Below are 23656 nucleotides of genomic sequence, written 5' to 3' on the forward strand. Positions count from 1 at the left end.
TGCACTTTCGGTCGTGTGCGAGCATTGACTAATCCCCAAAGCTGCAAACCTTTGATTGAGATTTAATAGTACTAGCGCTTTGCCGACGACCGATCGGCTGGGATTTGCTTCGTAATGATGATGGCTAAGCTACTCGATCACATCAGGTTTGTCTCGGTGGATCGCGCTTTGGCTTTCCGTGGCGGTTGAGCACATAGCTAGCCAGCTTTTTGACCGAGCTAGCTACCATGCACCACCGCTGCGTGCTTTGTTGCCTTGTTGGAGAGGCTGGCCGCGCAGCGCGCGCGCACGCTTTGCTCGGTGGTCGAACCCACCGGCCACTCATCCCGCCGTGCCGCGCCGCACGCACCCACCCACCAACCAACCATCCTCGAGCCGCGCACGCACCGCGCGTCGCCGACGGCCACGGCTTTACTCCTCCTCCGGTGCAGTAGCAGTATAGCACTACAGCCGCAGCTCGCAGCTAGCTAGAGGCAGGCGCCGACCGGCCGGCCGGGCCGGCAGGGCGACGCGTCCCGTGCATGCATATGCGCGCACGCGCGCGGTTATTGCCTTTCCGTCTACTGTTGCGAGCGGCGCGCGTACGCGTACGGGACGTTATCGAACCGGTGAACGTGACCCGGCCCGTCGTCACTGTGCCGCATGGCGCGGCGCGATTTGATTGATGCATGCGCGATCGATATCCCTCCTCCTCCTCTGGTGAACAGGTACGATGTACAGTAGCTGCCGCAACACGTTCACGTGTGCTAGCCTGCCAGGTAGCAGTGGTACAAGCACTGTAGCAGTAGTTGCGCGCTCGTCTCGTCGTGTATCTCGGTATGTACGTACTGGACGTACATACGTGAGATCGCTGTCGGATGGGAGGCCCACGTGCATGGGCGTCCACTGACCGGGCCACCCGGGCGGTATTTTCTGCAGAATTTTCGCTCGCTAATTTCGCCAACACTTGTACTTTCAAAAAAAAAAACCCGCCAACTCCGTCTGATGTGATGGTTTGTTCATCCGGGATCGTTGCCATCATGGACCAAAGGCAAAAGGCCGGGGCAGCGCCGGCGTGTGGACGGAGGCGAAACGCGCGCGGGGCCTGGTTGTGTTGTGTGTGTTTCGCCGCCGCCGCCTCGCTGCTGGCGCCACTTACTTGTGCACAAGCGGGCAGGCGTGGGCCGTGGTGCGCTGCTACGAGGAGAGGGGCCGGCCTGTGGGTAGTAGTGGTGTCGCAAGAGGCCTCTTCCCGCTGTCTAAGTGGAAAGCCCAACAGGCCGAGAAAGTGGAAAGCGGACGTAACATTTCTGTCCATTCTGTTAGTCTAAATGTTTTGCTCGGCCACTGCCAGTGCCAGCCCAGTTAGCTACCAAGTAGTAATGTAGTATGTCGAAGAAAACACAGTTGCCCAAGCAGAGACACAAACCGGTGCACAAGTGACGAGGGATGTAGTGACCACGTTTGTTCTTTTATTAAATGGTAAAAAGAAGATAGCGGAAGCTAAGTCTATGTTTAGCTAACGGCGGATGCGGAAAAATGAGACAGAAAAAGGTACGCCAAGCTGAAATGAATGGAGGATTATCGGCAGGACAAATGCTAATTTCTCTAGTGTTAGAAAAATTCATTAGCCAGAGGGTGTGTTTTGGCTTGCTCAACAGAGAGAGCTAAAAAAAACTCGGTCCAGAGCTGATTGCGACGGGCACTCTCCCCCTTCCGGAACCGTCTTGACCTGGAACCCGCCGATCTGGCAGCAGCATCCTTCCACTTCCAGGCTCCCAACTCCAGCAGTCCAGCTCAAGCCACGTCCGTCCGCGAGACCACGACCCGGCGACCCCATCCGTCATCCGTGCTCCTTTCTTCGGATGCCTCTGGGCTCCCGGACTCGAGTCTGCTCGGCTCGGGTTGGCACCAGACGGCACTGCAGTTTTTCCCCCAAGCCCCCACCCGCGGGGTCCCCGTTGGCGTGGTCGGCCGAGATAACAATCCAACAAAACAACATCCGCACGCCGTCCGCCTCCACCCAAGGAAGGAACCGCCCCCGAATTAGCTGTCGCTTCCTTCCTTCCTTCCTTCCTTCCGTCACGTAACCACGTCTCCTCCGCCGCCCCGTTTCCTCTACCTCCTGCCCCCTTGCTAAGCAACCCCCACTTTTCCTAGCACGCGCGCCTCGCGAATTCCCCCCCTACCTCCCGCCGCCGCCGCCGCTCTTCGTTCCCCGGAGGAAGCCCAGCCAGCCCGCCGGAGATGTCGTACGCCTACCTCTTCAAGTACATCATCATCGGCGACACAGGTCAGTGAGCACCCCGCCCGCCCGCCGATCCCCTCTCTCCGTTCCGCGGCTGGATCCGCGCGGCCCTTTGGGTGCTCGGCCCGTGCGGTTGCCTGCGTGTAACGCTACTGACGGGTTTCCCTTTGCTTGGTTGCTGCCGGTGATGTGATGTGCAGGCGTCGGCAAGTCGTGCCTGCTGCTGCAGTTCACCGACAAGCGCTTCCAGCCCGTCCACGACCTCACCATCGGCGTCGAGTTCGGGGCCCGGATGATCACCATCGACAACAAGCCCATCAAGCTCCAGATTTGGGACACGGTGCGGTTTGCCTCTCCTCGCCCTCCTCCGCTGGCTGATACTTCCCTTCGTTCCTACGCAAATCCCTTGTTTGTACTGTACGCTAGAGATCGTTTTGGTGCTGATATAGGATCTATTATACTACTAGTTAGGGCGACATAAGTACTTGCTTGCTTGATTACTCATGAGACTCGAGCTACTCGAGTCTGCTTGCAAACTAAAATTTATTATGTCCAATTGCCGTGGCATAATGTTTTTTTTTAAAAAAAAAACGGAGGCAGGGCATGGGTGTTGAAGTTCAAGATGAAAACCTTGGAGTTTGCTGAGCTCTGAAATTATGATACAATGGATATCCTTTGTCAGTTTGCACCATCCCCAGTGAAATTCGTGTTAGCTAGCACTGTCACATTGGGCCATTTAAATTTTTTAAGCTACTGTTAATATGGAATACCCATTAGTATATAAAAGAAATGGAACACCCACGTGGCCACATGGATCATTCATCTGATCTGATGTGATTACCTTTTAACATTACAGGCAGGCCAAGAGTCATTCAGATCTATAACTAGATCGTACTACAGAGGGGCCGCTGGTGCTCTTTTGGTCTATGATATCACCAGGTAATTACCCTTCATAAGTCAAAGTTTGCCTGCGTAGTCTTTTTATGTGCATGGTTTCCTGAATTGTGCTGTCCCTGGCATTCAAATCCATGTGGAACTGATATCAGGAGGGAGACTTTCAATCACCTCATCAGCTGGCTGGAGGATGCGAGGCAGCACGCCAACGCCAACATGACGATAATGCTGGTTGGGAACAAATGTGATCTGTCTCACAGGCGTGCAGTGAGCTACGAGGAAGGCGAGCAGTTTGCAAAAGAACATGGCCTGATCTTCATGGAGGCATCTGCGAAAACCGCACAAAACGTTGAGGAGGTGATGCTTGGTTCTTGGTGTGTCTATGAGCGGTTAAGAATATTCCAAATTTCTCATATGGACATTTAAAATGCAGGCATTTGTTAAGACTGCTGGAGCAATCTACAAGAAAATCCAAGATGGTGTTTTCGATGTATCTAATGAGGTAGCCTTTTGAATTTCAAGTCATTACTTCTGCTCTGCTTAGGGAAAACATTGCCAGCCCCTTCGATAGTACTTTAAGCATCATTTATGGAACGTCAGTACATTCTTAACCAACTATTGAGGCTCAAAAAACTTCCCTGAGATAAAGCCAATACCACCTTTCTGTTCCATTTTACTATATATGGACTACCTTATGATATGCATCGAAGCCTAAGTCTCTGCTTCCCACCTTGTAGAAAGCTCATCCCTTTTTTCTGAAATCATCATATACTGAAAGATTGAACTGCCAAATATGGAAACTGGAATCTTATTTCTAAAAAAAAGGAAATAAAGAAACTGGAATCCAAAGACCTTGTACCCATAGTTTCTATAATTGATCGCAGAGCACTAACTTTCTCTGAAATGATAAATTGGATAATTTTTTAATGTAATTTTGTGGAGGTGGTGTTTATCTTGATGCTGAAAGAGGTAGGGAGAAAGAATATTACTTGTTAGTGTCCGAGGTGTTTGTCTTGATACAGAAAGAGCTAGAGAAAGTGAGAATATTACTTGTTAGTGTCCAAGGATTAGTAGAAAAGGTATTTGGCTGGAAAGTAGTTATTCTCTGACAGTTAAAATGCCATCTGCCCACCTGGGAACCTTGTCCTGCTCTCCGAAACACTTCTGCTTTGTTAGATCCTTACTTGTTACTACCCCATGAGCATGAGCTCATACTGTCTTTTGTCAAACGTGCAGTCGTATGGGATCAAAGTTGGATACGCAGTCCCTGGCCAATCTGGAGGTGCTGGTTCATCGTCTTCTCAAGGTGGTGGCTGCTGCAGCTAATCAGCTAATGCGATTATGTACAAAGGCTTCTGTCATGTGGCACATTCCAGTCGCATTATCTTCGTGGTTCTGAGTGGAAAATAGTTTGCTCCAGGGTGCTTTGTTATTTCACGCACCAATGGAATCTGTTCCCTGAACGACTTGAAAGATTCAGTTAAATTATGTCAGGTGTTCATAATCTGTTCATTCTCTGTAATTTGCCAGGCTCCACCACTATCTGTGTCCAGTCTTTTAGCATCCACGAATTCTTTCCGTTTGATGTGTAAATAAAATAATATAAAATGTTGTTTGGTTTGGTCTGATGCTGTTAATTTATCGTCTCCAAACGTCTCCGTCCTCTGATCCTTTGGCTTGTAAAGTTGTCGTCCGACTGAATATTGACTAGCACTGCTTCCGTAAGGAGAGGGCCTGAACGTTCCTTGGGATTGTGATAGCTTTTGGCAATCATTTATAAATTCTAGTACCGGCTGTAAATAATTCTTATGGTAACGTTCCATGCCGAAGTCTTTCTGATCGTAACAGTAAAATTCTCGTCAAACGTGTATTTAGATCTTCGGTGTAATTTTATTTTTCAGATATCGTTTTGTGTCAAGTTGTCGTTTCTTTTTATATACCGGACTATTGTTGTCTTTTTATATACCGATTTCATCAGACGCAATTTTTTAGGTGCCTTTTCTTTTAAGAAAACAATCTCATCAGACGTAGCTCTTGAATATTTCCTTGAAAATTTTCTTTTAGGGGAAGCAGAGGAGGAAAACAGGGAGTACCGCGACAGTTCATTTAGCTCTTGCCAAGGTATAAACCCAACAAAATTGAAGGTTTCGAGCCAAAAGCACCATGAACTTGACTGCAAGAAGAGGGGGCCAGAATAATAGTAACTGTCCCTAATAAAAAAAAAGAGCACCACGAACTTGTTGCCTACACACTGCACATAGGCATCAGAAAATTACTACACACCGATGATAAAAACTATTTCTTTTCAAAAAAAGAAAAGATAGCAATTAAACTATTTTACAGCATCTGGTGCCCCGCACCGGCAGCTCCGACGAGAGCCCGTTTGACGCACGCACGCTACGACGGGGCCAGCGCGGAGCAAGATCAAACCCAGTGGGTCTCGTCAGTACCTGTTGCAGTCGAAGCAGGTGTGGTTGCGGCCGATGTCCTTGATGTGGTCGTATCCGTGGCGGAAGACGCCGAGGCCGAAGAGGACGCCGATGAGGAGCACGATCACCAGGATCACCAGCATGTAGCAGCCCACCCGCTCCTTGGTGAACTTGAGCTTGCACATGGTGCAGTCTCCCCTGCTGCTGCCTGCGTCTTCCCCTGCTGCTGCTGCCTGATCACCTCTCCCCCTCTCTCAGATTCTCTACCTCTCTCTGCCCGGGCCAGACGATTTGCAGGTTCTTATCGGAGGAAGAGATGAAGGCTGCTGCTAGCCAGTGAGGCCGCAAGTGTTGCGTCGCCCTGTCCCTTCGGCGGTATGGCGGCGGTATCGCTTGCTAGTGAAGCTACAGCCAGGGGGCTGTGCGGGCTAAGAGAGAGCGAGAGATGCTGCTGTGCCTTTTCCGCGCGCCTTTGTGCCGTGTGATAAGAATCGAATCGCGGCGGGCTGTATGGACTAATCCACGACACATGGCCTCTCCCTCTCTTTATCCCTCTCCAACTGTTGGAATGATTGCCGTATACTATAATGAACCTATGGTATAGAGCGGCGGGCAGGAATTGATAAAAGGATAGACGAGCGTGAACCCGGGGGCATGTGGGAGAAAATAATTCGGAGAGAGCAACGGGTGGCTCCGCTATCAGGCGGTCGGTGGTGGTGTTTCCTCTGGCCACTGGGACCGGATCGATGATGGAGCCCTGCTGGGAATGGCATTGTGATCCGGTAGCCCTGTACAACTGTAGGAATGGATGGACGGAGGACGAGGTCCCGAGCAGCAGTGAACATACGATCGCGACGCGTGCTTTGCTGTGATGGAGGAGGTCAGGAGGGCAATTAACAGAATGATCGCCACCCGTGCTGTCGGAATTCGTCGTAGGTCCTGTGCATCAACGCGACTCATCCTTTAGCGTGACTTGACTGGACTGAACGGGACGCCCTCGGACACGTCGGCGCGTCGGCGTTCATCGGCTTGCACAGCGCAGGTCGTGTGGCTTGCCCCGCGGCTGGCCTGCAACGGAGCGACACGACATGGCGCGGTCGCGGTCGCGGTCGCGAGCGGCACGTGGGAGCGATGCGTGGCTTGCGCTACGACCCTCCGGCTGGTACCAACAGCAAGGGAAACCATCGCACGGGCTTGCGCCTTCGCCGCTCGTCTCGTGCCTGGCGATTGCTGGCCACAGCCCGACAGCCGGTGTTCGAGGGCAACGGCACATTGGTGGCGACCCGACCTCTCAGTAATCAACAGTCTGGATGCCCGGGCATCGCCGAGAACGCATCAAACAGACCTCGACGATACAGGCGGGCCGCAAGAGGTAGCTCTATGTCCAATCACCTCAATGTAACACTACTGCTTTGATAGCGTGGGGGGAAAATATACACGCCTCAACCTCAAAGATAAACACTACTACTAAAATATTCACCTCATTATTATAGACTAGTAATCATTTCATCATTTCTACCTGGACTGACTGACAGTGAGCGATGGTAACCATTACGAAGTTAACATTTGACTTTCATTAGAACATCCTGGAACAGAACCAACTGTTAACGACCAAGGAAATGCAAGCTTCAGCAGCTTCAGACGATCCACGCATTCTCTACTCTAGCTCGCATTTCGTCTGTACATCAGAACAAAAATAATACAGGCCAACAGCATGTCGCACATAAGAGGAAATTGTAGATGGAGGGTGATTCAGATGAATCAGTATATGCCATGTGCAACCTCAGTACTGAACCAGCAGCCCAACCGGAATTTAGTTTTATGCAGAGCTAAAGATCAAGTAGAGGCAGGCGACTGCAAAGCATAACTCCAGAGCAATAATTCCGATGTAGCGAAAACACAAGCATACAACCTAGGTATCCAATGGTCTGCGGCATCTTATATGTATGCCAGGTGAAGCACATTACCAATTAACTACAATGTAGACCTAAGATAGACATGAACCATGGATCAAATAGACAGGGCGATTCCACAACAAGAACTACTGAGATTTGAGATATTAGGTCCAAGTTCATCAGAAGGGTAACAATGCAACATTCTTTCACATAGCGTGCAGGGGAAAGAGGTTACATTGTAGGGAAATTTGTCATGCAAGAGAGCCGACAGCAAGGGAACTATAGAGCTCAGCGCGGCCCCCGGCCCCGACCACGCCCACGACCACGGCCGCGACCACGTCCCAAAGGCTTCCCTGATTTCAATCGAATATTTTCCAGTCAGATCATAGCATCAGTAATGGTTCGATTCAAAATGAAGATAGAGCAGAAGAAATCAAACCTGTAGTTGGCTTCTTAGGCTTGACTCTAGGGGTTTCTTCCACCAGCAACGTTTCCAGGTTTAAGCTGTCAGGAAGAATGTAATAGCGAATGTTGTTTCCTCGCACACTGAGGTGGTCAAGGGTTACAGGATTCTTCCCTTTCAGTGTAAGCTTCACTGTCTTCAGATGAGTATTCATACTTATGTCAACACCTAAAAAATGTGCATGAATTAGATGATATGCTGTACAAACTTAACCATGGTCCCAAATTAATCCCATCAGTATTAGCAAAATATGTGCGGCTTATTTCCTGAATTGTAGCAAGAATGGAAGGAAAGTTCAAAATAAGCCTTTCATGATGCATATTCCCCCTACTTGTGAACAATAAAGTCCTGCATGCCCCCCCCCCCCCCCCCCCAAACATCAAAACGTAATTTAGGAACAACCTGATCCACCCAAAACACCCTATGTAACATGAGAAAATCTAAAATTTTGTAATTGTCCAGGAAACCCTTCTTAGGAAGAAAAAACAATACACATTAGCATCTGAATTTCATAAAAATATTTTTACATTATTTACACCTTTCTATATGTGCAATAGCGTATGATATCAACTAAGTCTCATAAGTAGCAAATCCGTCTAGGAAACGACAAAAGCAGTCCATGAGAAGCTAAAACCATTGCACATTCAACTGCATACTTGAACTACCGACAACTGATGAAATGCTCATTACTTTAAAAAGGACATCCGGTCATTCCCTAGCACTGATGGATCTAAAACTAAATACCTGTGATTAGTTCATTCTGCAATCTCTACATATGCAGTCAATACTCAGCAAGAATGCTCCCTTGATCGAAGAAACAAAAGGTTTACCAAATGCAAACAACCTACAACCGATACGGGGTTGGGCAAACCACCTACGAACCAAGCAGGATAAAAGACTAAAATGGCCAAGTCTAATTGAACATACCTAAATAGCATATTTCTGTGGCATAGCGTAATCCCAAAGTATGGCTTTATCTGAAATAATTTCTAGCCTCATCAAAATCACAACAGCTTAGTGCAAAAGGCATGCTCAATCTTACAGTCTCCAAAACTACAAACAGCACCGTAGCGCACAAGCAAATCACACCATCTCCTAGGCCGAGCTACACAAATCCTAAGAATGCAAGCACCAGACACAAACCCTAAAATTCGAAGCAGTTTTAGATCACAGAAATCCAAACCCTTCCCCGCCGGAGGAGTGGGTCGGAGCGTACCGGTGATGGTGCCGTGGACCACCGTGCCGTTCTTGAGCTCGATGGTGACCGTCTCGTTGTTCAGCTTCATCAAGAACCTGCGGCGAAACCCCAAATCGAGCACCAAATTAGGCGAGGTTCGTACCAAACGGAGCGGCGAAGCAAGGGCAAAGAGGAGTCAATCGGAACAAGAGGCGAACGAGAACGGGAGGCTTACCTGACGAGCTTCATCTTCGCGGTCCTGGCGGAGGGAGTCGGCGGAGGGAGGAGGAGGCGGCGGAGCTCAAGCGTGGAGGAAGCCTTTGCTGTTGGCTTCGGGACGAGTAAACCCTAGTTTGAAGGCTGATCTGGCCGACGGGTGGGACTGGGAGGCGGTTCTGACCGGCTTCGTTGGGCCTTTGCTGGGCCATCTGGTTGGGCTTGGGGATTGCCTACCTTTTCTCTTGCAATTGCAAGCCCATTCAAATACGGCATCATGCCTTCACTAGTTTATTATTACTTGCTCTTGGGTAATAAGGTAAATATGATATTAATTTTTTTTCAAAACCGAAAGTACTTTGATTTTGGATTTTTTTTAGAGGAACCATAAAACGACTGCATAACCATAGTCATCTTTGTTTTTGAGAGGATAACCATAGTCATCTTAACTAGATGCCAAGTATCAGAATATTCGAAACTCTGTTCATTCGTTTGAGAATTGAAGCTACAAGCCATCCTGATTCCTGACTACAAAACATCTCCAACTTTCGAATTCGAAAACAAATGTCTCAAGTACAAGCTCAGCAAGCTTATCTTTATCACGTACATTCATCATGTAGAAGAAAACAGAGCAAGTTCACTGGAGGCAGGGCTATCATCCTCTGAAGCATTATTAGCTCAAAGTTTCAGACTACCAGAGCCAAAAGAAACCCAGCCAGCAGTGAACCACAGGTTGGGGAATATACAAATTTGATAATCAAAATTGTGCTACATGCTGCCAACCACGCTGATCCTAGACTGAATCTCTCTTTTTACTGCTGTGGGATGGCAGCCAGCTTCTTTGGTGGGGGATTCCCTCCGGCAAGCAGCACATACCCGTAGAAACAAGTCATTGCAGTGCTGCATAATTTTCAAGTGGGAGGGGACATCAGATCTTGTTCCAAATGGACAAAAAAGTCTTGCACCAAGATGGATACAGAATAAATTACCTCAGTGAAGCATAGAAACCCCAAGGAAGGAGTCTGTTTGTCTGCACAAAGAAGTATACAATTAATGCAATTTTGAGACAGTAATATTGCACCATATTCCATATGAATGTGAGCGGGAAAAGTTACCAAGAAGTAAGCGTGAGAGTATTTCCATGCCAGGGAAGCAGATATTGCTGCAAAAACAGAAGTGGAACAGGTTGGTAAGCAATGTTTATACTAAGGTTGAATGTGATTGCAACTCAAATCCACGGTAAGACAAAGCTAGAATGATGATATCCTACCTGCTTGGGCCAAGATAAACAGGAAACTGGATCTGCCGCTCCTCCAAAACTTTAGACTGAGAGTACCAAGTAGCAGAGTGGCGAACCCTGGCGCAACGCCCAAGACAAGACTTATGGTGCTTCTGGAAAAGATGTATCCTAGAAGACCCATAGAAAATAAAAGACCACCTGCGTTACCAAATGGAATATAGTTATTTCATTAATTTGTGAAAAGGCTACATGCAAGACAACAAAGTTCATATTCCAAAAACTTATAATATTGAAGCACTCAGGAATATGACATACTCTTCGTGTAAGAATATTGAACATAGCAGCAGAATAATTTGTCAATCAAGTTTGAGTATGGAAGCAAAGGAAACAAGAAATAATGATGTTGCTTTCTACTATTTAAGATTCTATGACATAACATGTTATATGAGATCAGAAGAGTTTGCTACCAGAGGCCATAAAACAATTTCTGAAAATTGCATTAGGATTAACTGCTGTGAACAATTTATGCTATGAAAAGTTCATAATTCCTTGAAATTAGGAGCTGCAAAATATCTGCACATACAAGGTTAAAAACGAAATTTAACAAGATAGAAGTACTCTTGTGCGTGATTTATATCCATCTAATCACATAACAAAACATTCATGAAATTCGAACTTACCAAAAGGAATCCCAAGGCAAAAATCATGAATTTTAGCACTCCTCTTTTGGGGAATAACATGCCCCTCTGCCTGTACAAATTCCTTCATCTGATCTGATTGCAAGTTTAACTCTTCAACTCGAGCGTTCTCGTTTGTTGAAAGTTTAGCAGCAAAACCTAATGGCTTCATACCAACTTCAGTGGAAGAAATCGAAAGCTGCTGGGACAACAAAACATGTTAACCCCTCCAATAGCTATAGCAAAGACCACAGATCCATACAGAGCTGTAACATTAATGTCTTGTTGTAATAGTTGCTAAAAAAAAGGTCTTGTTGTAATAGTTTGATTAAAAAATACAAATATCAACACACACACAAAATGCACTTGATTCTGTGTACACAGTACGTTCATCTCATTGTTCAAGACTTCAAGTGATGGCATAGATAAAAAGAAATAAAAAACATTCTTGTTTCTCAGATCAAGATCCTGGATAAATTTTATCCGCTTAAGAACAGAACGTTCCAAAGACAGTCCTTCTAATTTCTAACAAACACAGAATTGCAGACAAAATCCTTGACTCCTCAAGGACAAGAGCCCGATTCGGTGGAATTGGATATTTGCTGACACGTGACACCGGTAGAACACAAACGCACCAGTTCTGCCTTCAACTCACATGTAAAAAAATTATCCCTATTGTTTCAGCAAATAGAAAAATATCTGTGAGCTGCCCGGATGTCCAGCGAATCGTGGCCCGATCGGATTTCATATTGTCATGACTCAGCTAACCCCTACACCAGGTTCTTCGCAAAGTTACACACAGGGGCAAAGGCTTCACGAACACCAAATTAGGGTCACTCGGATCGGATTCATACCTTCGGGGAAGCGGCTAGAGGGGTCCGTAGCCACCGGCATGAGGATGGAACTGAGTAGGCTCGAGTCCGTCGGTAGGTCGCCGCGGCCGCGGCCGATCCATGCAGCTGCGCCGCCGCCGCCGCCATGGGACCTGAAACGGTGAAACGGAAACTCGCCAGAAGATCTCCAAGAGGAGGAAGGTGAAACCTGGGTTGGGCTCTCTGTAGCCGTCGGATGCTATCGACCCCACAACGGGCACGAGATGGCCATCTGATCAGAGAGAGAGGGATTGGAAAAGTAGGCCCAATCGTAGAATTTTCGGATGCTCTTGGGCTGGGCTCTCTGCATAGTTGAGCAAATACTAATAAAATGAATTCACATAAATAAAAAATTAAAAATGAGAAAATAGAAAAACTTTTTTGTGCAGAAGAAAATCGAAAAACTTGGGAATGAACTTTGTAAAATAACCAGACAACCACAGTTGAAACGAACTAAACAATTTGTTTGAATTGGAACTGTCAATTACCCCCTGCAACAGAGGACTCCAAATAAAACTCCTCTGTTCTATATATGCACATTCTCCTTTTTCACGTGGCAAAATATACATGATTTTCATACTCCTTATTCTAAGTTTATAACTCCCTCTCTTTTTTTCAGCATATTTTGCTCGGTTACTTCTTCATTTCAGTTTAATCCTGAAAATGCTGTTCTTTGATCTTGATATTAGTTACACCATGTGATTGGTCAGCTCATCAGGCAAGTCCCAGAGTACACAGTCGGATCCGAACAGGCCGGACATGTCGGAGCCGTCGCCCTTCCCGCCGTCCTTGACGTTGTCCGCCTCCTCGTCGCCGCCGCCGCTACTGCCGACGCTGTCGTTGCCTTTCTCCGGCAATGCCGTCGCCGGCCTGGCCGCCGCATCGGTGCCCGAGCTCCCGCTGTACAAGCTCTGGTGGCTCCACATCGACGTGCCCTGGTCCGCCTCGCCGCCGCTGCCGCCGAGGACGTAGTCCGGCACCGCCCCGGTGTCGTACCGGAACTCGTCCTGCCCGTGCGCGGCGGGGTTGAACGCGGCGTACATCCCCGCCAGCCCCTCGGGCATGTCGGCCGGTGCCCAGGGCTGCTGCTGCTGCTTGTCAGTGGGCGCGCAAGCGCCGGCGCCGGGCTCGCTCATGATGGCGCGGGACAGGCCCAGCTTGATGCGCTCGATGGTGTCGTCGGCCTGCTGCGGCGGCGCGGCGGGGAAGCCGCAGGGCGCGCCGATCCCCGCGGCGGCAGCGCCGTCCATGGAGATGTTGGGCGGCACGGCGGGCGAGGGGAAGTCGGTGGGGCGCTTCTTGGTGAGGAGGTGGAGCATCTCGTCCTTGAAGCAGCCCAGCGCGGCCTCGGCGAGGTGCGCGACCTGCGGCGGGGCCAGCGTGGTCGCGATCTCGGCCATGAGGTGGGAGAAGGACTTGTGCGTGACGGGGTCGATGCCCATCCCGGACAGCTTCTTCTTGAGCTTGGTGTTCCAGTGGTTCTTGACGTCGTTGTCGGTCCGCCCGGGGAGCTGCGCGGCGATGACCGACCACCGGTTGCCGACGACGGAGTGCAGCTTGATGATGGTCTGCTCCTCGGCGTCCGTGAACTCGCCGTGCTTGAGGTCGGGCCGGAGGTAGTTGGTCCACCGGAGGCGGCAGCTCTTGCCGCACCGCTGCAGCCCGGCGTTTTTGGGGATGAGGCGCCAGTTGCGCGTGCCGTACTGCGTGATGTAGGAGAGCAGCTTGTTGTCCTCCTCCGGCGTCCACTGTCCGCGCTTCACGTTGTCCTTCTCGCAGCACGGGACGCGCCCCATCTCCGCCGCCGCCGCCGCCGCTTCCGGTAGTGCACCCCCCTGACGACGCCGATGATACTTCGAGCCCGCGTTGCACGACCCTGCTGCGATGCTGGTTCTGACGATGGTGAGTGTTCAAGTGTGTGGCGCTCACCTCGGGCGCCGGGCGCATAAATAGGCGCGCGCGCCGCGGCCGCACCCGCGCGTGCTGCCGGCGGCGTGCGCCCGCGCACGGGAAGGGCGGGCGCGGCGCGCACGGGCGAAGGAGGCATGAGCGGCATAAAGAATTCAACGCCCGCGCAACGCGTGACGGCGCCCCCGGGAGCAGGGACAGGTTGCCCACCCGTACAGCGCCGGGTCAACCCCCGGTCCAAGCAGCAGAGCCCTCGTCGCCCGGCGCCCGGCGCGTTCCCTTCTTCTCCTGTTCTCCTCGGCGTCGTCTGATCGGTCGGCTCCCGGCGCTAATCGACGCCGCGGATGGGGTGGCATTGGCAACGTACTTCCTGGGAGAACAAAGCACCGTGCCGAGGGCGTGCGTGCAAGGATCATCAGCTCTTTCACCTCCGTCAGTCAAGGCAGCGGTCAAATTGGCAATGGCTTTCGTGCTGGTGTTCTAGGGTCCAGCGGTGCAATTGGCAAAGTGAAACGGAGTGAACTCTGCAGTGCTAAACTAACGGTACTGCTAATCCTCTTCAAGATTAACACTAGTGCCTGTACTGTAAGAACAACGCAGTTCGTTCAGATAAACTATGCTGCACCGTAGCAGAGGATTGTAGTATATTCAGCGATATTTCTATGCGCTGCACTTCGATTACACTCTTGCGATGATGATGCTACTTTATCCTGCCATCACTGTCATGAAGAACACGGTGTCCAAGGGCATTGCAACTTCAAGAACAACATCGGATCATGTTCTTTCCCACTGGTTCAGTAAAAAGCAAGGTGCACGGCTTGTGCGTGCTCAAATGACCATGCAATGATGCAAATTCAGAGCTAGCAAGTTATAATGAGAGCACATTGTCTTTTGAGAAAAAAACAATGAGAGCGCACTGAGCAGCCCGCAGATCTTAAACTCTAGAACTACATACATAGAGACGGCGACACCGAACGTATTGTCTTTCCCACATTTTTCAGTAAAAATCAGTCATACGAGAATGCATGCACGGCTTAATGGCTTATGCATGCTCAGAATCTCAGACAACCATGCAAAACCGAGAGATGCAAATTGTGTGGGGGCCGGGTTCTGAGTTTATAATGAGAACAGTCTACTGATCAGTCCACAGCATCATGAAACTCTGAAAAAATACATCGGCAGCATACAGGTTCTTCCCATTCTTCTGAACTTCTGAAGTATCGGCAATATCAACATGACATGTATGCACTCTGCCACTCTGACACTGTGTACATGTTCCACTCTGATGCAGGTGCACGGCACAGAACAAGACACTGCGCAAAACCTGCCACTCCCTGGTCCTGCAGGCTGCAGATGACCTGCTACTAGTATGCTGCTCCTGTTCATCATCATCCCAAGGAGACAAACACCACCTCCCCATTCGCTGCATTCTCCATTACCATCACAACCGGAAGAAGAAACACAATCCAATCCAAAACAGAGATGGAGGACACCAGTGACCAGTCCTATCCCAGCTTCTGGGTGACGAGCCCCTCGATGGAGCCGACGAGGGCGAAGGCGCTGACGAGGAGGCAGACGACGCTGAAGGTCTGCAGGACGACCCACCGCGCGGACCACCGGGGCACGTTCCGCTGGATGAAGTACATCTCGACGGGGAAGTAGATGGCCAGCGGCCAGAAGTTGAGCGCGCCCAGCAGGGCCAGCACCTCGTTGAAGTAGGGGAACGCCACGGCCACCGCCGTCGTGGACGCCACGTACACCGTCCGGAAGCACACCCGCAGCAGGTTCACCCGCCACGGCGGCAGGCACGGCACCCGCATCGTGTGGAAATCGTTCACGAACCCGCTGTCCGGGAACCGCTCCGCGAAGAACCTGTCCGCGAACTGGAAGATGGGCTGGCTGTACACCTGAAGAAGGTTTTGGTTTTCAGACATGCAACAGTGTTTCAGGATCTCATTCTGTGATTCTGAACTTCTGGAGCCCCCTTGGCTGGCTGTTGGTGTGTACCTGGTACCCGCCCAGCAGGTGGAGTATGATGCAGGCGTTGGCGAAGTCGATGAGCCAGTAGGGCTCGTAGAAGCCGAAGCCGGTGAGGAGGTTGCCCGGCGCGTCGCTCCCGAAGGCGGCGTAGCCGAAGCAGCCGCAGCAGAGGTAGAAGAACGTCGTGACGAGGATCGAGATCATCGACGCCCTCTTCATCGTCTTGTTCTCGGCCGGCGGGGACTTCAGGGTGTCCTAAATTAACAGAGGCAATGAAATAGTTTTTCAATGTGCTTAATACAGATACTGAATCGCTAATAACTGAGCTCTAGGCATGAACTTTTGAGTAGTATAATTCTGAAAGCATAGCGTGCTGCTAGTCTTAAACTGTTTACCTGTATTTCCAGTAGGATCAAGGAGTATGGGTATGCGAACGCTATGTCGCCGATGGCCTGCGAGACGCGCCAAATCTTCTGCATAGGCGTCCTCATCGGAACACCTGTTACGCTTCCTTTGATTCTCCCGTTAGCTGAAGAACAGAAACAAGTCAGTAAAGCTTGTCTGATGTCAAGCATTCATAGGACCCTCTAAATGTTTAACTGCAAAGTACATAACTTCTCAGTTCGGATGTCTGAAGGAAACTACACGTAACTCCTTTTCTATACAACCAGTAGCACTCAACTCAAACGATGGACAGATTGGATTAGTTAGTTAAATAAAAAGGTGCTTACAGATGGTGGTGGCCATGCCGAGGCCGAGGCCGATGAAGGCGTAGGAGAAGGACATGACGGCAGCGACGACGGAGAGCCACGCCATGTCGTGGAAGTCCGGTATGAAGGAGAGGAAGAGCTGCGCGGCGCCGAAGACGAGCATGTAGTAGCTGCCGCCATAGTCGCAGGGCGCGTCGTGGCCGTGGTCGTGGTAGCAGTTGGCCTTGAGGATCGCCCTGCAGCAATCAGAAAAAAGAGCCACCCGACGCAGAACACACACAAGCGCACACACACACGCAGTCAGGGTCAAAACAAATCAGCGAAATTGACCAGCAGCAGCACGATGAAAACAGTTAGCATCAGAGCCCTGCTCTGCTCGACATACACAGACAGGAAGCACGATGACAGTGACAGAGAGGTAAAGGTGTGCGCAAAAAAAAAAAGGAAAGGAAAGGAAAATTTTGTTACCGGCGGCGCGGCTAGCTACCTTATGCTAGTGGCGGTGGTGATGGTATAGGCGACGCCGCAGCCGTACAGGCTCACGTACTGCAGCGAGCCGCAAGCCCAGGTGTGCTTCTTGCCTGAGCACGTTGGCAGCACACACACAGAGTACACGGAGTATTAAGCCAAGGCCACCATGAAACAACACCGGCACAAAGCTAGTTATTCAATCGATACGCAAGTTTCTCTCTCGCACATAGTCATAGCTTCTCGCTGTTAGCTGCGCTTGCTGTAATAACGAGTGGTGCTGACTATACCGAGGTAGGCGCGGACGGCGTCCACGTAGGAGCGGTTCCTGGGGCCCTTCTCCGGGTCGCCGCGGCGGTAGCAGTCGGCGAGCAGCGCAGCGGAGACGTAGGTGACGAGCGCGAAGCAGAACATGCAGGCGGGGCCGACGACCCAGCCCAGCTGCGCCACGCTCCACGCCAGAGACAGCACCCCGGAGCCGATCACCGCCGTGATGATGTGCGCCGCGCACGTCCACGCCGTGCCGGCACGGCGCGGGCGGTGCCCGTCGTCGTCGCAGCGGTCGTCGGCCACCTCGAGGGAGTGGCGCACGGCCATCGCAGGTGCCGCTCGGCGGCTAGCTTCGGTTGATCTGGCCGGCCGGGAGCGTCTGCAGCAAGCTCGGCAGCTCTCGCTTGGGAGTTTGGGACTCAACTGGTCAGTGCGGGTGGAGCTTCAACTGGAGTAGCAAGTAGCAACCCAGTGCATGGGACGGGCTGGTCAGACCGGCGTCACCGTATAGCCGGGATGGCCGTATGCGCGCGGCGATCCTCTCTGACTGACTGCTGCTCGAGCCGGGGATTATCATTGCTGCGGCGCGCCATTTTCGTCCGATCTGGACTGGCGGGGGGCCGGATCGGATGCGCCGTAGCGCCGTGCAACCTCACGGGGTGGCGAAGGCGAACTGGCGATCCGGCCGGCTGCTGTGGAAAGTAAGCACGTGCGTGATCCGCTGTGCCAAGTCACGGTCCGGGACTTGGGCTAAATGGGTGGATGGAAATATGAAATTGATGGTGAAACGCATAGGCTGCTGCAAGTCACGGTCCAGGACTTCGTTAGGGACGGAAATCTGGAGCTGCAACAGTACCTGCAGTTTCTCGTTTGTTGTTCTGGTAGTATCTGACGCACGAAGTTGAACAGCTAAATGGGCTGCCACGGAAATTACCCATGCACGAGCACGAGCAAATGCATTGCACCCTCAGTCCCTCACATGGAGAGGAGAGACAGACACAGGCCACAGTACCATGTCACGAGTCGGCAGGGCGTGGGTGGGGGTGGGGGGGATGTCCACCGGCCGGGGCGGGACCCCCGGCCGTCGACGGGTCAGGGTCTCATCAGGGACATGGCTACGGACGCTACAGCTAGAAGAGCACGGATGGCGCGGCACGGTCCCGACTTTTGTTTGCCACGACATGGTGCGGCTTCCGCCCGGGCAACTGGGTGACCCAGCCCCATCAGGCCATCACCTATCATTCGCGGCCAGAATCTCCTTCCGGAGGAGGAGTACACGTAACTGGGAGCTCGCCACCTGCTCCGTACGACCACGGCGAAATTGACATCTATAGCGCCCGCTCCCTCTCTCGATTTCAAATTGCAAGTTGTTTTTTCTATACATATATAATGTATATCTAGATGCATAATAATATTTATGAATCTAGAAAATCAAAACGACCTGCAATTTGAAACGAACAAAGTAGTACTGTAGCAATGTTCTGAATCAAGCTAAGGGAAAACGACGTGTTTGCACATTGAAGGCATTGGCGCGCTGCATGTGGAGTGGAACAAGAATGGTTTTCTTTTTTATTGGCGCATCGAGTTGGCATGCTGCTGGAAAACACTTCCTCATTTGGCCGCAACGGTAACAGGAGACTTTTGGCGCAAGTAGAGCTTACTGTAATTGGCAACACTGCAGCAGTCTAGGTCCTCATCAGGGCACTCTCGGAGACCTAATGTAGCAACTAGCATACAACTCGTACAGGAGTATTTCAGTAACTTTTGGGCAGACTGCCTATGCAGCAAGAACTTCCAAAACATTTCGGTTCCAAAGACCGGCGACCGAGCATCTCCCCCTTTTTTTTTTGACTTGTTTGTTAGTTGCCATTGCCTGACGATATCGTGGAGTTGTTATTATCATGGAGGTTTTTTCTGTCACCCTTTAATCTGCAGACAATTTGGACCATTTTGATTCCCTCTTGGCAATTGGCCACTCCAGCCAAAATCCATATTGCCCTCCTGACGCTACGTGTATTTTTTTCTTTTACCGACCGGGTAGCGAGGAGTTCTGGACTGGAAAGAAACAAGAAAGGAAAAGAAAACAAGGAAAAAGAGAACAAAACATACTCGTCCAGTTAGATTGGGACATCAACAAGGGTAGCCACTCAACTCAAAAACTGCTACACCCTATCGGTTGGATTGGGATATCAACGCGACCTCACCACTCCGCTCGCCTCAACGGCACCCACTAACATCCACGCTCATAATTCGCTGAAACCTCCAGGCGTGGCCCGACGTCGACAGGAACTGATAGAAACAGACTACACCACACCGAGAAGGCCACCGCTATACGGGACCCTCCGTTGTAGTACCGCTACAACACCACACTTCACCTGATAAAGTGATACCACTGAATTCGGACCTCTCGCAGGCTGCCTCGCAATCGCCATCGCTATAACACAACGCGCGGGGGTCTCGCCACATCCGCCGTTGGACTTCACATCACTCTCGTCGCCTCGAAGAAACACCACGTGCGGGGTCTCGCCACACCCGCCATAGTACTCCACGTCCCGGATCCGTTTCTTTTATCGCTGTCAGAGTAGTGAGCAATGTTGCCTCGCTCCACAAGATCTTCGTCGATTAGCCAAGCCGGCGCCGCAGGTCGACTTCACCTCATTGCTTCACCCGTGCAAAAGCATCCACCACCATGTTAGCAAGCTAGAGAAGTCGCTTGCGTCGTCTTCCGATGATGTACCGCACCAGGTAGTCCAGCCAAGTTGAGCAACCCGCCGCGGTCCGCTGCAAGCCTAGTTGTCCCACGATGTCGTTGCTGCAAGCGCCGTCCTTCGACGCAATCCCACGCCGCACTGACCGTTGTCAAGCAACGACAGCCGCTGTGGTCCGCTGCAAGCGGCCAAAACCGACAACCATGCGACAACCCCTGGCCGGCACCATAAGTGCGATCGCGTCCACGTGGCCTCGTCAATACCCGTCTAGCTTGCCACTCGGCAGAATTGTCGCCACCAGTTGTGGCCGTCCATGACTAATGGATCAGGAATGCCACAGACCGAGATGGGCCTTTAGAGACGACGCCTCAAAGGAGGGCACAACGCCAATGGTGCCGCCGTCGCTCGTCTAGAATCTGGATAGGGTTTTCACCTACAGGACCCCATGCAGCAGGGTTGTAGCTCAGAAATGATGCCCCCAGCGGGGAGTTCGACACCCTAGGGCGCCACCGTCATCTCCACCAATGAGAACGCCGGCGAGGGCTTTCGCCCGAAGCATCCCAACCCCTGCACACTCACGGCTCGGCACTCCCGGCCACAGTCAAGGCAGTCCATCCGAGGCGGCGTTGCCACCGCACCTCCTCGCATCACGCCGCTGTACCTCCACCACCACTCTCTCGTCGGCAGCCATCCTTCTCCGTGCTGGCACCATCTCCGCACCGCCATCCTCCGTGGGCCGCCACCAACCGCCGCACCTCCTCCGCGTCTCCTCCTCCAATGCCTCCTCCGCGTCTCCTCCTCTTGGCAGCCCCTCCACGTCTCCTTCTCTGTTAGGCTGCTGCTGCTGCGCGGGGTCTCTTTCCCCCGCGTTGGGGCCTCCGCCGCGCCCGCCGTCACACCCGGACCGCCACCGTCGCTTGCCGGGATGGGTCAGGGCCTCCTCCGCGCACGCGCGGCCTCCTCCCGGACGCATCTCTCACGGCCGTTTCCTTGCCCCACCGCACATCTCCTCCGCTCCCGTGACCAGCCGCCACTCCGTCCAATCCGGCTGCCGCCAGCTACACGTCGCCGCCTTCGTGACGCGGGGCCGAGCCAGCCACTGACACTAGCGCCACTACCGGATCGCGCCATTCGCAGACGCCTCTGACGCCGCCGTGCCGCGCCAGCTAGCGGACGCCAGGCCACGCCAAGAGGAGCAGCCCCGCGTCGGCATGCAGGGAGCACGCCACCGTCAGACCCAGCAGAGCACAGATTCGGCGTCCAAACACACGGTCCGGCCTTCCCTGAGGAGGATCTGGCCGTCAGACATGGCGCTGCCGCCGGAGCAAAAACTAGAGGGGGAGGAAGAAGGGGCCTGGGTGAGAGGAAGGAGCAAGGTGGCCCTGCCACCGCCTTCCTCGCTGCTTGCCCGGCTTCGGACAGGGCAGCTTTGGCGGCGGCGGAGGCAGGGAGGGAGGGGAATGAGGGCTGGGGGTGGTGGATGGGGTGGCTGCCCGAGTCACCCTGAGCGGACCATGCGGGGGCGAGATTTAGATGCATGACGCTACGGCGTACTCAGCTCCATATTGGATCGAAATGGTGGCAACATCATCGTTCCGTATCGACTAAAATTTCAACCTGTCCAGTGGGATACATGCGTATGCAGTAAAAAACCAACTACTCCCTCCATCCTAAATTACCATTCGTTTTATTTTTTCTAGATGCATAGTTTTTAATATATACCTAGATATATACTATATCTAGATACATATCAAGACATATGTATCTAGAAAAGTCAAAATGAATAGTATTTTAGAATGGATGGAGTAGAAACTACTGTGGGCACGTATAGAGAATCGTTTGCAGGTCAAAAGGTGGAACTCGAAGTCGCGCTCTTGGAGCTGCCTTTTTGACTCGCTAGTCCTCTCGCGCGCAGCTCAAGAAAACTACTCCCCGTCGCTAGCTTCTCAACAGCGACGACGCATTTCTTAGCTCGCTACCCGTCAGACGGACCGTGACGACAACATGGAGACAAGCTGTGTGCGTGTGTTGTGTTTTTCCTCTCAGATTGGAAATGATATGCGGAGAAAACGACCATTAATCTGGAACCGGAGAACATAACAACGCTAGCGATGCAGCCATGAAGTGACCATGGTAGTCATGATGGGACCCTAGTGAGATCTGAACATTTGTTTATTTAACTTTTACATACTTCCTCCGTTCTAAATTGTTTGTAGATCAGTTTAGATTTTCTAGTAAACATTATTTGCTAAAGAAAATGCGAGGAGGGAAGTTCAAATTCAGTGACTTTTCGTGGACTTGATGAAGGTGGGCTAATTGTTTCTTGGACCCAAGCAAGGCCCAGACATCAGCAATGCTGGATGTTGGGCGAGGGCATAAGCTTTTTTTTTTAGCAGAAGGCGTGTACATGACTAATTGACCATTGTACCCAACCCAAGGCCTACAGGTGAAATTGCATCACTTGTCCAGGGTGGGCGCGGGCCCAAGGCCTACAGAGTAGAACGAGCCTACTTGGGCTGTTGGCCCACGTGTGGGATCGGCCCGTTGTGCCAAAACACTCGCAGCGGAAATGACAGTCAGTCCCTGCCGGCCGCGCGGCTCTGGGCACCACCGCCGATCCGGCAACGCCAAGCAGCCCAGCACCACAGAACCACACGGTGTCGACGTGTACTAGCATGTACAAGCACTACTGCTAGAGGGTGTGGTCTTGCCAAAAAGCACACGCAGCATGTTTGGGCACAGTACAGGAGGGGATGTAAGAGGAGTCGTACCTGCAGCTGATGGAGGCCGTGATGGTGTAGGCGATGCCGTAGCCGAACAGGGCCGTGTGCTGCAGAAGCATGCACACCCACGAGCTGCTGCTACCTGTCAAAACTCAAAATGGCGTTTGGCCGTTCAGAAATCAGAATCGAACAGCCATCGCATACGATGTACTAGTAATTAGTAAACAGGAAATAGTTTTAATTATTAACATTTTTTTGAACGGTTTTAATTATTAACTTGCGCCTACATATCCTTGTGGTTCATGCAAGTATCATCCGATGCACAGTGCAGCCAATCATGTGCCTCGAGAAGGGAGAGGAAAACAAGAGGAACACGAATTCTGAACATGGAGGGAGATTGTGACAGCATTAGTATTCGACACTTGTCAGGTCAAGATGAACTCCAGATGCGTCGGTTCACACCAAGCGCTTTCATCGTTGGTACACCTAAACCCTTGGCCCCTGCTACAACACTGTAATCGACAGTGATGGGTAGGTCCTCTTTGCCAGTGTATAATTTGTTCCTGTGATATTTTTTCTTTCTATTGCCTAGTTAAGTAGTTAACCTCCTACGGCTTCGTAACTGAGAATCGGCCGAATGCGCCATTGTTCAGAAACAACTGCTCTGATCGATGCCGTGGCAAATGCTACTCTAGTAAAGCCAAGGTCGCCTTCAAGATGGCCCGGCCGACGAGTACGCTGGACCATCCAGGTCGAAGCCTCACTGCCACAGGGGGGGGGGGGGGGGGGGGGGGGGGGG

General features: G+C 51.5%; 5 protein-coding genes across 7 annotated transcripts in view; 1 reads left to right on the top strand and 4 right to left on the bottom strand.

The window, feature by feature from the left end:
- Positions 1–1953: 1953 nt before the first annotated feature.
- On the top strand, positions 1954–4767 carry LOC101769276 (ras-related protein Rab-2-B). Its single transcript, XM_004975861.3, has 6 exons — positions 1954–2272; positions 2428–2567; positions 3084–3166; positions 3274–3478; positions 3555–3623; positions 4358–4767. Exons 1-6 carry the CDS (start codon positions 2227–2229, stop codon positions 4445–4447), a joined length of 633 nt encoding a protein of 210 aa, XP_004975918.1. The 5' UTR covers positions 1954–2226; the 3' UTR covers positions 4448–4767.
- A 2638-nt stretch (positions 4768–7405) lies between these two features.
- LOC101769681 (small nuclear ribonucleoprotein SmD1a) lies at positions 7406–9475 on the bottom strand. Its single transcript, XM_004975862.3, has 4 exons — positions 9321–9475; positions 9125–9201; positions 7885–8076; positions 7406–7798 (listed from the first exon to the last, which is right to left on the bottom strand). Exons 1-4 carry the CDS (start codon positions 9332–9334, stop codon positions 7734–7736), a joined length of 348 nt encoding a protein of 115 aa, XP_004975919.1. The 5' UTR covers positions 9335–9475; the 3' UTR covers positions 7406–7733.
- A 295-nt stretch (positions 9476–9770) lies between these two features.
- Positions 9771–12280, bottom strand: LOC101770085 (protein FATTY ACID EXPORT 6). 2 transcript variants are annotated; one of them, XM_012847550.2, is made up of 6 exons: positions 12073–12280; positions 11222–11420; positions 10572–10739; positions 10417–10463; positions 10291–10331; positions 9771–10201 (listed from the first exon to the last, which is right to left on the bottom strand). In XM_012847550.2, the coding sequence occupies exons 1-6, from the start codon at positions 12196–12198 to the stop codon at positions 10114–10116; spliced, it is 669 nt and encodes a 222-aa protein (XP_012703004.1). In that variant the 5' UTR covers positions 12199–12280; the 3' UTR covers positions 9771–10113. The 2 variants fall into 2 exon arrangements, with proteins under 2 accessions (XP_012703004.1, XP_004975920.1); XM_004975863.3 differs by having other exon boundaries at positions 11222–11417; positions 12073–12278.
- Positions 12281–12583: 303 nt separating this feature from the next.
- LOC101770772 (transcription factor MYB80) lies at positions 12584–13970 on the bottom strand. Its single transcript, XM_004975865.2, has one exon. It carries the CDS (start codon positions 13884–13886, stop codon positions 12780–12782), a length of 1107 nt encoding a protein of 368 aa, XP_004975922.1. The 5' UTR covers positions 13887–13970; the 3' UTR covers positions 12584–12779.
- A 1114-nt stretch (positions 13971–15084) lies between these two features.
- The window catches only part of LOC101771158 (probable amino acid permease 7), a 10328-nt gene continuing 1756 nt past the window's right edge, over positions 15085–23656 (bottom strand). The window contains exons 1-6 of one of the 2 annotated variants that reach the window (XM_004975867.4): positions 17447–22883; positions 17176–17269; positions 16710–16924; positions 16374–16507; positions 16006–16233; positions 15504–15905 (exon numbers count right to left, since the gene is read on the bottom strand). In XM_004975867.4, coding sequence (XP_004975924.1) covers positions 15504–15905; positions 16006–16233; positions 16374–16507; positions 16710–16924; positions 17176–17269; positions 17447–17753 — 1380 coding nt within the window. In that variant the 5' untranslated portion in view covers positions 17754–22883. Of the gene's footprint in view, positions 15906–16005; positions 16234–16373; positions 16508–16709; positions 16925–17175; positions 17270–17446; positions 22884–22905; positions 23000–23656 lie in introns of those variants that run through there. The other variant, XM_004975866.3, reaches the window with a different exon arrangement.

The sequence above is a fragment of the Setaria italica genome, chromosome VII (assembly GCF_000263155.2).
Source record: "Setaria italica strain Yugu1 chromosome VII, Setaria_italica_v2.0, whole genome shotgun sequence".
NCBI classification, from domain to species: domain Eukaryota; kingdom Viridiplantae; phylum Streptophyta; class Magnoliopsida; order Poales; family Poaceae; genus Setaria; species Setaria italica.

Bases quoted from the DNA above. Each gene is read 5' to 3' on its own strand.
- LOC101769681 (XM_004975862.3), bottom strand. The intron at 8,077-9,124 runs GTACGCTCCGAC...CACATTTTTTAG, and splicing joins GGTCCACGGCACCATCACCG to GTGTTGACATAAGTATGAAT. The intron at 7,799-7,884 runs GTTTGATTTCTT...GATTGAAATCAG, and splicing joins GCCTAAGAAGCCAACTACAG to GGAAGCCTTTGGGACGTGGT.
- LOC101770085 (XM_012847550.2), bottom strand. From the start codon at position 12,198: ATGGCGGCGGCGGCGGCGCAGCTGCATGGATCGGCCGCGGCCGCGGCG. The intron at 10,740-11,221 runs GTAAGTTCGAAT...TTGGTAACGCAG, and splicing joins TTGCCTTGGGATTCCTTTTG to GTGGTCTTTTATTTTCTATG. The intron at 10,332-10,416 runs GTAACTTTTCCC...TTCTTTGTGCAG, and splicing joins ACTCTCACGCTTACTTCTTG to ACAAACAGACTCCTTCCTTG.
- LOC101769276 (XM_004975861.3), top strand. From the start codon at position 2,227: ATGTCGTACGCCTACCTCTTCAAGTACATCATCATCGGCGACACAG. The intron at 2,568-3,083 runs GTGCGGTTTGCC...TTAACATTACAG, and splicing joins AGCTCCAGATTTGGGACACG to GCAGGCCAAGAGTCATTCAG. The intron at 3,479-3,554 runs GTGATGCTTGGT...TTTAAAATGCAG, and splicing joins CCGCACAAAACGTTGAGGAG to GCATTTGTTAAGACTGCTGG.
- LOC101770772 (XM_004975865.2), bottom strand. From the start codon at position 13,886: ATGGGGCGCGTCCCGTGCTGCGAGAAGGACAACGTGAAGCGCGGACAG.